The 14,073-nt window shown below is 35.6% G+C and overlaps 1 protein-coding gene across 1 annotated transcript; it reads left to right on the top strand.

The window, feature by feature from the left end:
* Positions 1–7,098: 7,098 nt before the first annotated feature.
* LOC145088003 (uncharacterized) lies at positions 7,099–10,916 on the top strand. The gene is made up of 3 exons (XM_079026178.1): positions 7,099–7,739; positions 8,786–8,941; positions 9,047–10,916. The coding sequence occupies exons 1-3, from the start codon at positions 7,398–7,400 to the stop codon at positions 10,694–10,696; spliced, it is 2,148 nt and encodes a 715-aa protein (XP_078882304.1). The 5' UTR covers positions 7,099–7,397; the 3' UTR covers positions 10,697–10,916.
* The last annotated feature ends 3,157 nt before the right edge of the window (positions 10,917–14,073 follow it).

The raw sequence follows: 14,073 nt of genomic DNA, 5'->3' as shown, positions 1-14,073 counted from the left end.
TGGATGTCTATTTTCCAAAATACAATAGTCGAAAATGATTTTTTTAAACCATCAGACATCACTAGACATCAACTTTACATCATTCTTCAATATTATGTAACAACAATATGGAAAATAGTGGAAACTAAAACATAATTTTTTTTGGTTTAGCCAATTTTCAAAAATATTTTATTCAACTTTTGAACACAATTTCAAACAATAACAATTATTAAAATTGATAAACGATTATAGTATAGTGTTCTTCGTTGTCATACCTTCGTTTTAGTGTACAATACATCTAAAACAAAATTAAGATGAATGAAAAATTACTCTATAAATTCATGCAATTGCATGAATTTGGAAATAGGTTAAGTGAGTTTTTGTCGTCCATATGGGTAGAAGGGAAAAAGAAGTGTGCTCATAAGTAGAAACGCTTCTAAGCTTTATAAGACTTATGAAACTATTGTCGATAATTTTAATGTCATCAGATATTTTGTGTAATTCGAACTAATATTTGAGCTAAGTGGTTTATTATTTTTACTCTATATTATATGTTTGGTAAATACAAAGTACATGAATATATAAGATTGAACTATAAGTCGATACGATAGAATGACGAAGGTCAAGGGGGTCGCGCCCCCTTGCGGGGTCCTAAGGGCAGCGTCAAGGTCTAAGGAGCAGAGCCCCTGGTGGTGTAAAGTCTAAATTCTAATGGGTGATTATGGTAGGATTGACAAATTTCATCGGTTTTGGAAACCATTATTTAAGCCATTAAATCCATGATTCTCTTGCCTAATTTAGAACACAAAAACCCTAATCTGTCAAAGCATAAATACGACTCTAAAACCTAATGAAACTCTCTTTATTCTAGACAATCTCATAATTTTGTGGCAATTTGGCTTACGTTTCTATGCTTAGATTAGTGAGTGTCCTTTTGGATTATCCTAGACTGGAGTTCCTGTAACCCGAACATAGGATGAAAATATCAGTTCGGAAAGCGACCTTACACGATCCATCAGGAATCTGGTTCCCCCATCACCCTACTATAAGCCCACCAACTATACTCTCTCTTGAATTATCAAAAGAATCTGTTGCAACAACTAAACGTTGAAGTTAATGGTTTGCACTTGCCGACCAAATCTAGGTCACTCTTGTCACCTGAAAATTAGAGAGATGCTCCGATAGACAATGAATATTGGAACTCGAAAACATAGAGAACCTTGACATGAAGCAAAAACACCAAGTTAAATGGGTGGTGGATGGTGACAAAAAGTCAAGTTTTTTCTATGGTGTTATTAATAGTAAAAAAACATAGAAATTGAGTACATGGCCTCACGATAAATGAGACATAGATCTTGTACACAACACATTTAATGAAGGAGGTATGATGTAACACTAGTGTTCCGGATTGGTTAAGCTTACTTTTATCAGGGACCAAAGATGGAGTTTTAGAGGAAACTCTGTGCCACAACGTGGCACAAGGATACCCACGACATGGAAATGGTTTGGAGGTTCATGTATTTAATTTAGATCACCATAGCGTGGCAGTTGTTCTGGTCCAAGACCATGATACTTTTAGGGTTTCCTTCATAGTTAAACCCCTCTAATCCATTTCTAGGGTTCATAATCAGCCTCCAACGCCCTTATACCTCAGAGAATCCCTAGCTATTTTTCCCTTAGTGATTTGTGGCTTTATTGGAGCATTGTTGGCTTGAAGAAGAAGGAGAAGAAGGTGCACCATTGGTAGAACTTGTAAGGAACCAACATTATCATCATCTCTCATAGCTTTTGGACATTTGTAAGTGTCAAAGGCTCTAACTATATGGTTTGAAGTGGCTAGATCTAAGATATTGTCACATGTTCTTCATGTTTGAGCAAGTATGGAGGAAAGAAACTCATAAAGTTGGCAACTTTATGACTCTCATGAGTCCTATGAGCATCATATGTTGTAAATCTAGACTTTGGTTGGAAGTTCTTATCGTTACATGAGTTTTTGGGCATTTTTAGCTTATTATAACCTAAAATGGATTCTAGACATGTTTTGGATATGCATGTCTATAAAGCTTCCATCTTTCTAATAGATTTGGTATTATAAACCCTTTCTGGAGTGGTTGGGTTAAGAACTTTTTTAGATTAAGGACTTAATGGTTAAGACATTATGGATTTTGGCTTTATTTAGACATAGGGTTTGAGATCTTGATCTCTTTGGATGTCTTAATGGATAAAGTTGGAAACTTTATCCATTTAGACCATAGTATGGACCAGATCTAAGCTTTGGAGCTCTTAGAACCGAGGAATACAACTTAATCCATTAAGCTATTGGAATCTCAACTCCTATGACATGGATATAGGTTGCCACGACGTGGCGATTGGGAATTTCCCGTCCGTTTGATCGCATGAGGGAAACTACATGGCTAAGGAAGGCCACAACGTGACGGTTAACAAAAGTCAACATTGGTCGTTGACTATGACTGTTGGTTTTTGGCATGAGTTGACTTTTGGTTAAATTTCTATTTTTAGAAGGTAGACTTAGGGTTTGCTTAGTGTGGATTGATAGGAGGTGTTTAACGCCCATCTTTTGGTGGTGAGAGCTGTTAGTTGCGGTCGACATGACATTGAGCTGGATTTTTAGTCGGCTATGTGATTCAGGTGAGTCTCTTCACTATACTTGGGGGTCGAAGACACCAATGTGAGCCCACTAGATTATGTTATGTAGAAAGACCAGGCGGTGACACCTGACAATTGCATGAAAGACCTAGATATGGCTCTCAACAATGTGTATACAAGACCAGGGTTTGGACCTTGACAATTATATGTAGAATGTTAGTTCTCTTTGTGATACTTGCATGGAAGACCAGGAGGTGGCTCTTGGCACTTGTTTGTATGACCCGGTTTTTGGCCCCTAGCTTGGCAATGAAAGACCATGATACGACTCATGGCATAATGACAATTGTAAGACTATGGTTGGCACATAACAATCTCTATTCTATGTATGATATGTGGTATTTTTGGGAAACTCACTAAACTTTGTGCTTATGTTTTTACGTTTATGGTTTTAGGGGTACTTTCGGTTCAAAAGGGAAGGGTTTGGCATGACTACACTGCATCCCCCAAAGTTTCTGCATTGACTACTTATGATTTTACTCCGATGTTTACATGATGTAATCACTTTGATTGATTTTGGAACAACTTATTTGTATGATTTATTGTTTTAAAAATAAAAATCTTACTTTGAATTTTTAGGATATTACATATAAATGTTTTCAAACCAAAATTCCATGAAAAATGACATTTGATACCAAAATTAATCACCCGCTTGTTTAAATATATATCCTTTGATGACTGCAGTTTTCTTGAAGTACCCATTGGGTGGAAGAGGTGAAACAGACTATTTAGGATTGTGTGAGTGATAAGGCACTTATGTCTTATGTAGGGTGAGCTTTAGAACTGGAACAATTTTTCCTATATTATAAGAACCAGGAACCGGACTGCCGGTTCCGGTCCCGTTTTTTTTGTTATTTTTCAAATTAGAACCGGTTAAAATATTATAGATGATATGTTATCTTCCGGAGCTTGTAAATGACTCAATATTTAACCAGATTATGTCTTCTTACATTCTAAATTGAAGTACAAACACTAAATTACATGATGAAAAAAGAATCAAATAATTCCGACTTCATATGTGTGAGTTATGCGCATTTTAAAAGCGGGACAAATTCCAAAAAAAATGATGAAACAAAAAATATGCAGCATTGATATGCTGTCTTTCGAGGCCTATAACAAATTCAATATCTAACCAAAATATGTGTTTTTATAGTCTAAAATGAAGTACAAACACCAAGTTACACGTTGGAAAAAAATTAATTAATACTGATGTCATATGAATGAGTTATGTATATTTAAAAAATGGGACAGATTAAAAAAAATGTTGAAATAGAGACAACGCAACATTGATATTCTTTCTTTCGAGGCATGTGTCTGATTCAATATCTAACCAAAACATATGTTTGTATAGTAAAAAATGAATTAAAAACTCCAAATTATATGTTGGAAAAAATCAAATAATTCTCACTTCATATGAGTGAATTATGCACATTTTAAAAAACGGGAAAATTGTCAAATCGGTTTTGGTTTTTAGAACCAGGACCGGTTTTCATAAAAATGGAAAACCAGTAATCGGACCTTGTTACCAATTCCGATTATGGTTCCGGTTCCGACGGTCCTAATGCTCATCCTTATGGGTTTATATTTAATTTTATCAAGTCATGTTGGTATTTGATTCAACAATATATTATGAATTTGTGAGCTTTTTTGAAGCACATGAATCGTCATCATTCCTTGTTTATCACTTTTGTGCCAAAGATTAATTAGGAACGTTGTTGATGAACAACAATCAATTTTTGTAGAGGGGATAAACATGCTTGACCATTAATAACTTAGACCTGTCGAAAAAACCTAAAACCCGTACTACCCACCCGACCCCTTCTGAATTCGGGTAGAATGGGTCGGGTAAAACGGGTAACGGGTATGAACATTTGGGTAATAGGTTAACCCGATAATAATATAGGTCGGGTTTTAGGTATGAATATTTATTTTCGGGTATACCCGAATTCGTTTTTTAAATAATATCAAATATACAATGCAGTCACGTACACACACTTCGAATAAAACAAAATCATTCGTTTCCTTCTTATGAACGACGGCTCGACAGTCGACACAAACTTGCAAAGGGAATACGACGCTGAAGCTGAAGTCCTGAACCGTCATCACAATTCTCAATTTCTCACTATCGCACGGAATGAAATTAAAAAAGTACATAACATATTATAATGATCTGTATTGTTATTATATATGTACTTGTTAATTGTATGAAGTATTTTTCTACCAAATTCTTTATTAAACCAACCAACATGTAAAAATAAAAAAAATTATCAATACGTGTCATTCAAAAAAATTTCGGGTATACCCGATACTTACCCGACCCGACCTCAAACCCGAAACCCGAAAACCCGAATTACAATATAGGTCGGGTATCGGGTATTATTTTCTTAAGGAAATATTCGTTCTACCCGAAACCCGAAAATTTTACCCGTTCGACACCCCTATAATAACTAATCAAATATGTTCTTTGAGAAAAATTCGGAGGAGGTGGCCAAAGCATTGTACATCATTACCGTGATAGCCCAAAATTGGGCCTTCGACTGAATATCAAGAAAAACGAGCTCTTTTGACCCTCGTGTGATGGTAGGAAGTTACGGGAGGGGCTATTTCCGGCTGACATCAGGAGGCCGCCTTTGGGGGTGAAACTTCTTGGGGGAGCTGTTAGTAGAGATGCTAGTTTCATTTGCAGCTTAGCCATAAAGAGAGCCGAAATCGCTGTGAATTTGATGCGCCTTCTTCCACAATTGTCTGACCCCCAGAGTGAGCTTCTTCTTTTTCGGTCTTGTATGGGTATTGCTAAGCTTTTCTTTGGGTTGAGGACATGCCAACCCGTTAACATGGAGGAGGCGGCAATATTCTTTGACAATGGATTGCGCGGGGCGATTAAGGACATTGTGGTTTGTGGGGGCCCTTTCTTTGGTGACATACAATGGTGAATTGCTTCCTTACCCATTAGGTTTCGGGGTTTGGGTTTATACTCGACAGTAAAGGCTACCTCCTATGCTTTTGTTACATCAAGGGCCCAATCTTGGGTATTGCAAGACCACATCTTACGGGATAGCGGTATACATGGTATGGATTCTGATTATGATTGCGCCTTAGCATCCCTTCGCAACAAGCTTCCAGATTTTGACCCTAACAATTTTACTTCTAAAGACACCGCCCCCCTAAATCCCAGAATACACTGGCGAGTGCTCTTTTTCGTAAAATTGTCCAAGATATGGAAGTGCATCTCGACATGACGGCTCGGCAGAAAGTGGTTTTCCAGTGCTTACGTGCACCACATGCTCAAGATTTTCTTCTGGCTATCCCTATAGATGGGCTTGGCCAACACATGTCTGCCGTGGAGTATCATAGTATTCTCAAATATCGACTCATGATTCCCATATTCTCAGCTGACGAGATATGTCCAGTGTGTCGCAAGGCATGTTTGGACTCTTTTGGAGAGCATGCAGTACACTGTAAAGAACTCCCGGGGTTCAAATACAGGCACAATATGGTTAGGGATGTTTTGTTTGACATATTTAAGCATGCCGGAGTTTCCGCTAAGAAAGATGCACATGTTAATTACTTGATTGACCCGACAGAAGGAAGGTCAACCCTCAGACCGGCTGACATTTTAATTTTTGGATGGGTCGGAGGGAAACACACATGTATGGATCTTACAGGGGTATCCCCTCTCGTGGGCCTGAGGGCTGGGGGTTTCACAGCGGGACATGCTGCTTTAAAAGCAGCTACAGGCAAAGTCACCAAACATGAGAAATCGTGCATGTAAAATCAACACGTGTTCATACCATTTGCATTTGATACGTTTGGTTTCCTCGCACTGGATGCGGTAGAGCTTCTTAAAAGAGTACAACGAATCATGCATAGTAATGTTATATCCCCTAGATCTTCGGATGTAGCCTTTAAAAGAATTAATTTTACCATTCAAAAAGGCTTAGCGACGCAGCTTGTTGCCCGTTTGTCATCTCATTCATTGTACGATGACAATTTGAAAAATAAAAGGAAAATTTAAAAGAAGATTTTTTTAATTCAAAGTTGAATCGGATAAAGCCTTTGATTAAGTTAACCGGGTTACGTCGATTTTGTTATCGATTTTGTCATGACATAAATGGATTTCGAGATAAAATGGACAAATGTTGAAATTCAGTGAACAATTATGAAATTTCAAAAGTTTATATTATATCATTGAATCTGCGGTGACTTGTTCCTTGCTCGGTGGTCATTTGGATAAAATGTTAAAAGAATAGTTCATCTTTGTTAACATCATAAAAAGATTACTGTTATCTAGTAAAACGTTATCTATTTTGCATTTGGCTTGAGTTGAGTAGTTGACTTTTAAATAACGTAAACGGAATTCAACTTCCGTTATTGTCGCCGATTCTTTATCTGTAAAACGTTAACTTAACCACACCCCTTTTAACTCACGTAGTTACGTGTGTATTTTCTTTGACCTCAAATCACACTCTCCTTCTCTCTCTAAACTTTCTATCTCTAGCTTTCCTTTGCTTTTCTATATTTCTCTAAAATAACGGCATATTCATCTCTCTAAAAAATTTGAGCTTTCTACGGAGACAAAATCCATTCATCAAAAGCAAGAAAAAACCCACATTGAATCTCTCTTCGTTTCTTGAGTTTTTCCTTCAAAGATCCGAAGAAAAACTCCCACATCATTAACTTACGTGAATCTTTTAATATTTCTCTCTCTAAAACACACACCCATTTCTCTCTTTCAATTTTCTTTGCCGGAAAAAATGGTTGTGAATGTGATCAAATGGAGACCATGGCCGCCGCTTCTGTCAAAGAAATTCAAAGTGAAATTGGTGGTGAAGAAGATGGAGGGGGGAAACTGTGATCTTGTGCATGCGGACCCAGAGAAGGATAATCATAGGGCTGTGGAGATCAGATGGAAAGGGCCCAAGATCACCTTGAGTTCTTTTAGGAGAACAGTCAAGAGAAATTTCACAAGGGAAGAGAAGGTTATTGAGCCAAACGGTGTCGTTCAATGGGATGAAGAATTTCATTCCATTTGTACCCTTTCTGGTTCTAAAGACAATGCCTATAACCCTTGGGAGATTGGTTTTACCGTTTTGAGTGTGAGTTTCTTGATTTTCCCCCTTTGTTTTCTTTAATTAATCTTAATCTTATATTTTAGGCTTAATATTATTTTATTTCGAACCCCTTTTCATGCTTCATGATTTAATTTCAATTAGATTACATTGAATTGCAACTAGAATATTTGATTTGGTTCTAATTGGGAAATCTTCACACTTCTATTTTCCAATTGTCATCTTGTTTATTAAGCACTTATACATGCGCATACACTATATCTATATTTTCATACACACATTGGAATTTGGGGGGGAGGTAATTAGGGTTTGATTCCTCCTGTATGCGATGTTGAAGCAAATGCAATTTTCATTCCCCATAACTATTCTATTGCATTTTTGAATATGCTGTCTATTAAACGAACTTTTGGTAGCCAATAGTGTCAAAAAGAGCTACATTCTTGCTTTGAATCTCAACCTGGTTATATTTTTCAAATAAATAGCAGTAAAATTCATATTGGTTTTGCTCTTTAACAACAACAAAACTAAACATAACTCTTCTATGGATCAAATGGAGTCCTTTAAAGAACAAAGGAATGCAGATTATAATAAATCTGATCATTTTTCTTAATGATGATACGATCCTGTGCCATGGTAGTTTTTTGTGAAATTTCTGGTATATAATATATTTGAAATATTATTGGTACGTGATGTCGAAAGCCCTAGATTACCTTGAGAACTCATTGGTCAACAAATGTCATTATGGGATTCATTGTTATAAAATCTGTAAATACATTAACGGATGACGTAGATAATAAATCCGCATTATACGTATCCTATTTTGTTGCGATTTCAGTATAAGTAATTGTATTGTGTATTTTAACTCTACTGAACTAGATGATTTATTATGAAGTAAATGGATTTACTGCATATCAAAACACAGAAAATTTAAGTAACTTCCACTTTCTATTATATGAAATCTTGTTACTAACTATGATGATCTGTTGAGGGAAATTTCTATATGCAGACTTTTTGGTATCTTTTTCCTAAAGTTCCATATGAATCTTTTTCTTTTTTTTTCTTTTTCTTTTCAGGGATTAAACGCTGGACTGAAGAACAAGGTCCCTGTAATTGGAACAGCATCTTTAAATCTTTCTGAATTTGCTTCTGCTGCTGAAGAAAAAGATTTTGACCTCACAATTCCTCTCACCATTCCATGTGGAGCAACCGAGCCTCGTCCCTCTCTTCATGTATATCACCTTTTACACTTTTCACATCAATATTTCTTGAAAGATTGAAAATTTCAAAGAAATGTTTATGGGTTTGTAAAATCTTGAGGTTTGTTTGTTATGCAGATACAACTTAGTTTAATGGAGTTGAGAGGCGATCAAGAACCATCAGAAGCAACACAGAGTCAAAGTCAAACATCAGAAACATCATCAGGAGAGAAAGACGAGCTTTCCGCACTGAAAGCCGGATTAAGAAAAGTCAAAATCTTTACAGAATACGTATCAATCAGGAGAGGAAAGAAAACCTCACGTGAAGATGATCAAGAAAGTAGAAGCGAAGAGGGTGATTACTCCTACCGTTTTGATTCAGAATCACTTGAAGGATCTGAAGAAGGCGAATCAAATGAAGTCAAAGAAGAAGAAGAAGATGCTGCTGCTTTCAGAAAGTCATTCAGTTATGGCACATTAGCATATGCAAATTGTACAGGAGGATCTCTTTATGAAGATGGTGTTTATTACAGTAACCGAAACCGTAAATCTGATCAAAACGATGATTCAGTTTCAACTGCTTCTGTTTCTGAAGCTTATGTTGTTCAGAATCCTAAAAGAAGCATTCTCCCATGGAAGAAACGGAAACTTAACTTAAGATCACCAAAAACAAAAGGGGAGCCATTGTTGAAGAAAGCATATGCTGAAGAAGGTGGTGATGACATTGACTTTGACCGGCGCCAGCTCAGCTCAGACGAATGGGTTAAGGCGAATCAATCTTTGAAATCTGAATTTGGTGATGATAGTTTTGCTGTTGGAAATTGGGAAGAAAGGGAGATAGTGAGTCGTGATAGGTCAATGAAGATTCGGGCAGATGTTTTCTTTGCTTCCATTGACCAAAGAAGTGAACGGGCAGCCGGAGAGAGTGCTTGCACCGCCCTTGTGGCGGTCATTGCTGACTGGTTCCAAACTAACCGCCACCTCATGCCGGTTAAATCCCAACTCGACTCACTGATTCGAGACGGGTCGTTAGAGTGGAGAAAATTATGTGAAAATGAAACTTATAGAATCCGGTTTCCCGATAAGCATTTTGATCTTGAAACGGTTCTTGAAGCCAATTTACGCCCCATGTCCGTGGTCCCCGGGAAGTCTTTTGTCGGTTTTTTCCACCCGGAAGAAGTCGTCGAGGGTAGTTTTGACTTTTTGCATGGGGCGATGTCTTTCGATGCCATGTGGGATGAGATCAGCCGTGAGTCGGAGCTTCATAACATGGGCGAAGAACCGCGGGTTTATATCGTGAGTTGGAATGATCATTTTTTTGTGTTGAAAGTTGACTCGGATGCGTATTATATTATTGATACTTTAGGAGAGAGGTTGTTTGAGGGGTGTAATCAAGCTTATATCTTGAAGTTTGATAAGAAGACTGTAATTTATGAGCTTTCGGAGTCTGATTCCGGTGATCAGATGCCGATGCTGGGTTCTGATGGGTCAACAACAGCAAGAAAGTCAATTACAGAAACTCTGGAAACGAAGATTCTGAGTGAAAATGTTGTTATTTGTGAGGGGAAAGAATCTTGCAAGGAGTATATTAAAAGCTTCTTGGCAGCCATTCCTATTAGAGAACTGCAAGCGGATATGAAGAGAGGTTTACTTTCTTCACCTCTTCATCACAGGCTACAGATCGAGTTTCATTACACCCGTCTACAACCACCACCACCTGACCCTGTCCCCGCCACTGCCATATCAGCAGCAGGTGGCGATGACTCAGCAAACACGCTTGCCACATAGGATAGTTTCACAGTTTATGATTTTTAGGTTTTAAAGTTTAAAACAAAGTTCTTGTTTTTTCTTGAACGTGTTCATAGCTCTTTTTTTTTTTTTTTTTTTTTTTTTTAAGTGTTAAGAATGTTGAATGGAAAGTGAAAGGTAATCCCAAGTGTGTAGTCTCGGTTTCCATCTTTGCAAATGAAGAAGATGTTGACTTTTTTGGTCAACTTTTTTTTTTTTTTTTTTTGGTTTGAATTGTGTGGTTTGATTCAAAATTTCCAATTGTCTTGACTTGAACGGTTGATTCCAATTCCCATGTTGATGGTAATTGGTGTTTCTGAGGATTCTTCTGCATTTCTGTTGATTGATTTCATTGGCGGAGATAAAGATTTTGACATTTTGGTCAGCTTTTTCTTTCATCAAGAGTCTTGTCTTGATTTGAATTCACTTTCTGATTCATATTCCCAACTTGAGGTTAATTTGTGTTTCTGAGATTCTCCAATGGTGATGATTGCTTTATCATGTTTGTTCAAATGAAGATGTTGACTTTTTGTTGGACCTTTTTTGTATTCCACTTCCAGTTGTCCTGATATGAACCCACTTTCTAATTCCAATTTCCAAGTTGAGTCCAATTGGTGCTTGTAAGGATTCTGGTCTCCATTTGTGATGATTGTTTTGGTTTGCCATGTGATTCATTTTTATGTCTTGTACTTCATGCATTGAAATTTATACCTTTATAAGGTAAATATCTTTCACAGATAAGAGAGAATCTTTTAGGCCGTTTTGACAGTATATTTGGCTTTGTTTGAAATACAATGAACATGGTACAACTTGTGATGCACTAAATGTGGTAACATGGTACAACTTGTGATACCAATAAGCATCCAAGGTGGGTTGTTTTTTAAATAATGTATATGGTACAACCCTTGATGCACAACGAACAAGTACTAAACGTATGAAGTAAATCAGTTTTAGGAAGGACGAATATTATATTCTTTCTCACATGATAACAATTTTGAACTGTCGTTTCAGTTTGTCGTTTTTATCATCGTATTAGAGAATTGGTCAAAGATTTACTACAATGATAGATTTAAACTTATTTATTTATTATTCGCTACGTAACAAAACACTGTTTAAAAGTTATTTTGGTGTGTTGTTGAAATCATTTGAATACATACCCCATGGTATAATATGGTTCCGACCATGGTTGGATTATCTGTTTTATGATGTGTTTTGGATGCATTTTAAAAGTGATTTTTTTATTTTAAATAATTCAAATCTAATAATTAATTGCAACAAAATTGGATTGTAGTAGCTAATGCCTAATAACGTTGAAGATGTTTTTGTTGCTTAAATTATAAAAGTCATAATAATCATTTTTTATTTATCATTTAGGTCAGGTAGATATGAATTTTTATTTGACCTTTTTACAAAAAGTTTAATTGCATCATGTATGAAATCGATCATCTATTTAATAGTTAATAGTCAATATATTGAATATAACTATAAAATTGTTAACTTTAGTAGTTTATGTTTCGAACAAAATGAATATAGTGTGTCCTTAACATGCTATGTTTGGAGTGGTCCACATAATTACTTGATCTATATCTTATTGTTACGACTCATGACTACACACACATAATTAACTAATGATGAAGAAAACTATACTATTGCATTTGAAGTTTGCGAAGGAGGTACAACATGTAGTTTCATTTGAAGGCAAAATTGATCACGTCAAGCAACAAATAATTAAGAAGTACCACTAGGGATGACGCCCACAACTACTAGACCTCGGATGAGAAAGACATGGTGATGACCTTAAACAACACCGGGGAACAATATGACTTCTAAATTAACAAAATGAAGAAAAAGATATTACAAATACAAAATACAATATGTTGGAAATCAAATATAAATTTTATATTTGTTGTTTTTGTAATGCCTTTTTCTTCATTTTTGTTATTTTAGAAGTCATATTATTTCCCATTATTATTTAGGTCATCGCCGTCTTTCTTTGGTCTAGTAGTTGGGAACGCTATCTCTAGTGACAATTTTCATATATTTTTTGTTTGACTTGATTAGTTTTAAACGATATGTTGTACTCGTTTCACACAGTTCGTGACATTATCTCAAGTGGCTTTAGATCGATTTTCAGGACCGGCCATTGGGGAGTTCAAGATTTCAACCGCACAGGCCCCAGGAAAAAATAGTAAAAATAGTGCCTGAAAATCATCATGTTAACTTAATAAATATATATTTTATATAATTTTATTCGCATCTCTTTCTGCAATAATTATTCTAGCATGGTTGGTTATGTGCGCAACCTAGAATGTTTATGCACCCGTATTCGATTCTCCCCCCTAACGTGCCCATAAGTTTTTATTTTTTACTTATATATACTATGAGTATATAAATTAAGTGGAGCATATTAAAAACCAATCTTATTTTAGCTTAGTCGGTGAGAGTGCATTGGTTTTTTACTAACCTACCTTAGTTTGATTCCAATACTGCCCTTTTTTTCTAATATGTTTTGCTACTTTAATATATTTAGGAATTTTTTATATAAACATAATTTTAATATACATTTTCTTGTACAGGGACTAAGATAATTCAAACCGGCCCTCTCGATTTTGTACACCTCTACTTGTGGCAGGGCCGACTCTATGTAGAAGATTTTTAAGGTAGCGCTTAGGACCTCGAATTCTAAGGGCTCCATATTCTTCAAAGTCCAAAGGTTTAGTCCATTAAAAAATCCAATCCGGTAACCACAAAATAAATGAAGCAGAAGAATAAATCAACGATCGCTGCATTCATGAAACTAAAACAAATTTGCATTCTTCTACTGATTCTGATTTCTGTAAAATATTCATCTCATCCGTTTTCGATTTCCGAGTATAGTAAAGGCCAAAGAGCCCCAAATTTTTGGCTCGCTTAGAGCCCTCAAAATGATTGAGCCGCCCATGACTTGAGGTGTAGAAACCCATGCATGGGGTTTAAATGGTGCTAGTTTGTTGAATTTGGCACATGTCATATTCTTATTCAATTTGCTATATGTCTATTTTGAATTAATTTTTTTCACATGTTATTTTATGAGTTTTCTTATTTTATAAAATTGTACAGAATATTTTAATGTAATAACTACAATAAATGTAGTAATAAATTGATATCAATTTCATTAATGGACATACTTTCTAATTTCAAAATTTTCAAATTAAAGCTCATTAATTTCTTTTGTTTGTTTATTTTAATTATTTGTTTAAATTTAAAAGATAAAAAAACATTTCATTTTTAATAATTTATTATTTTTTCTTATTTTCATATAAATTTAAAGTTCTCAAATATTTAGATTTATTTATTTATTTATTTTTTAAAATTAGTCCATGTAATACATGGGTCTC

The sequence above is a fragment of the Lactuca serriola genome, chromosome 2 (genome assembly GCF_051521515.1).
Source record: "Lactuca serriola cultivar US96UC23 chromosome 2, Lser_US96UC23_V15, whole genome shotgun sequence".
In the NCBI taxonomy this organism is placed as follows: domain Eukaryota; kingdom Viridiplantae; phylum Streptophyta; class Magnoliopsida; order Asterales; family Asteraceae; genus Lactuca; species Lactuca serriola.
The sequence above is the reverse complement of the archived record's forward strand: the minus strand, read 5'-3'. Positions and strand labels throughout refer to the sequence as shown.

What these genes read in the sequence shown, in the direction of transcription:
- LOC145088003 (XM_079026178.1), top strand. Translation starts at nt 7,398, where the DNA reads ATGGTTGTGAATGTGATCAAATGGAGACCATGGCCGCCGCTTCTGTCA. An exon ending in TTGGTTTTACCGTTTTGAGT is followed by an intron (nt 7,740 to 8,785) that starts GTGAGTTTCTTG and finishes TTTTCTTTTCAG; the next exon opens with GGATTAAACGCTGGACTGAA. An exon ending in AGCCTCGTCCCTCTCTTCAT is followed by an intron (nt 8,942 to 9,046) that starts GTATATCACCTT and finishes TTTGTTATGCAG; the next exon opens with ATACAACTTAGTTTAATGGA.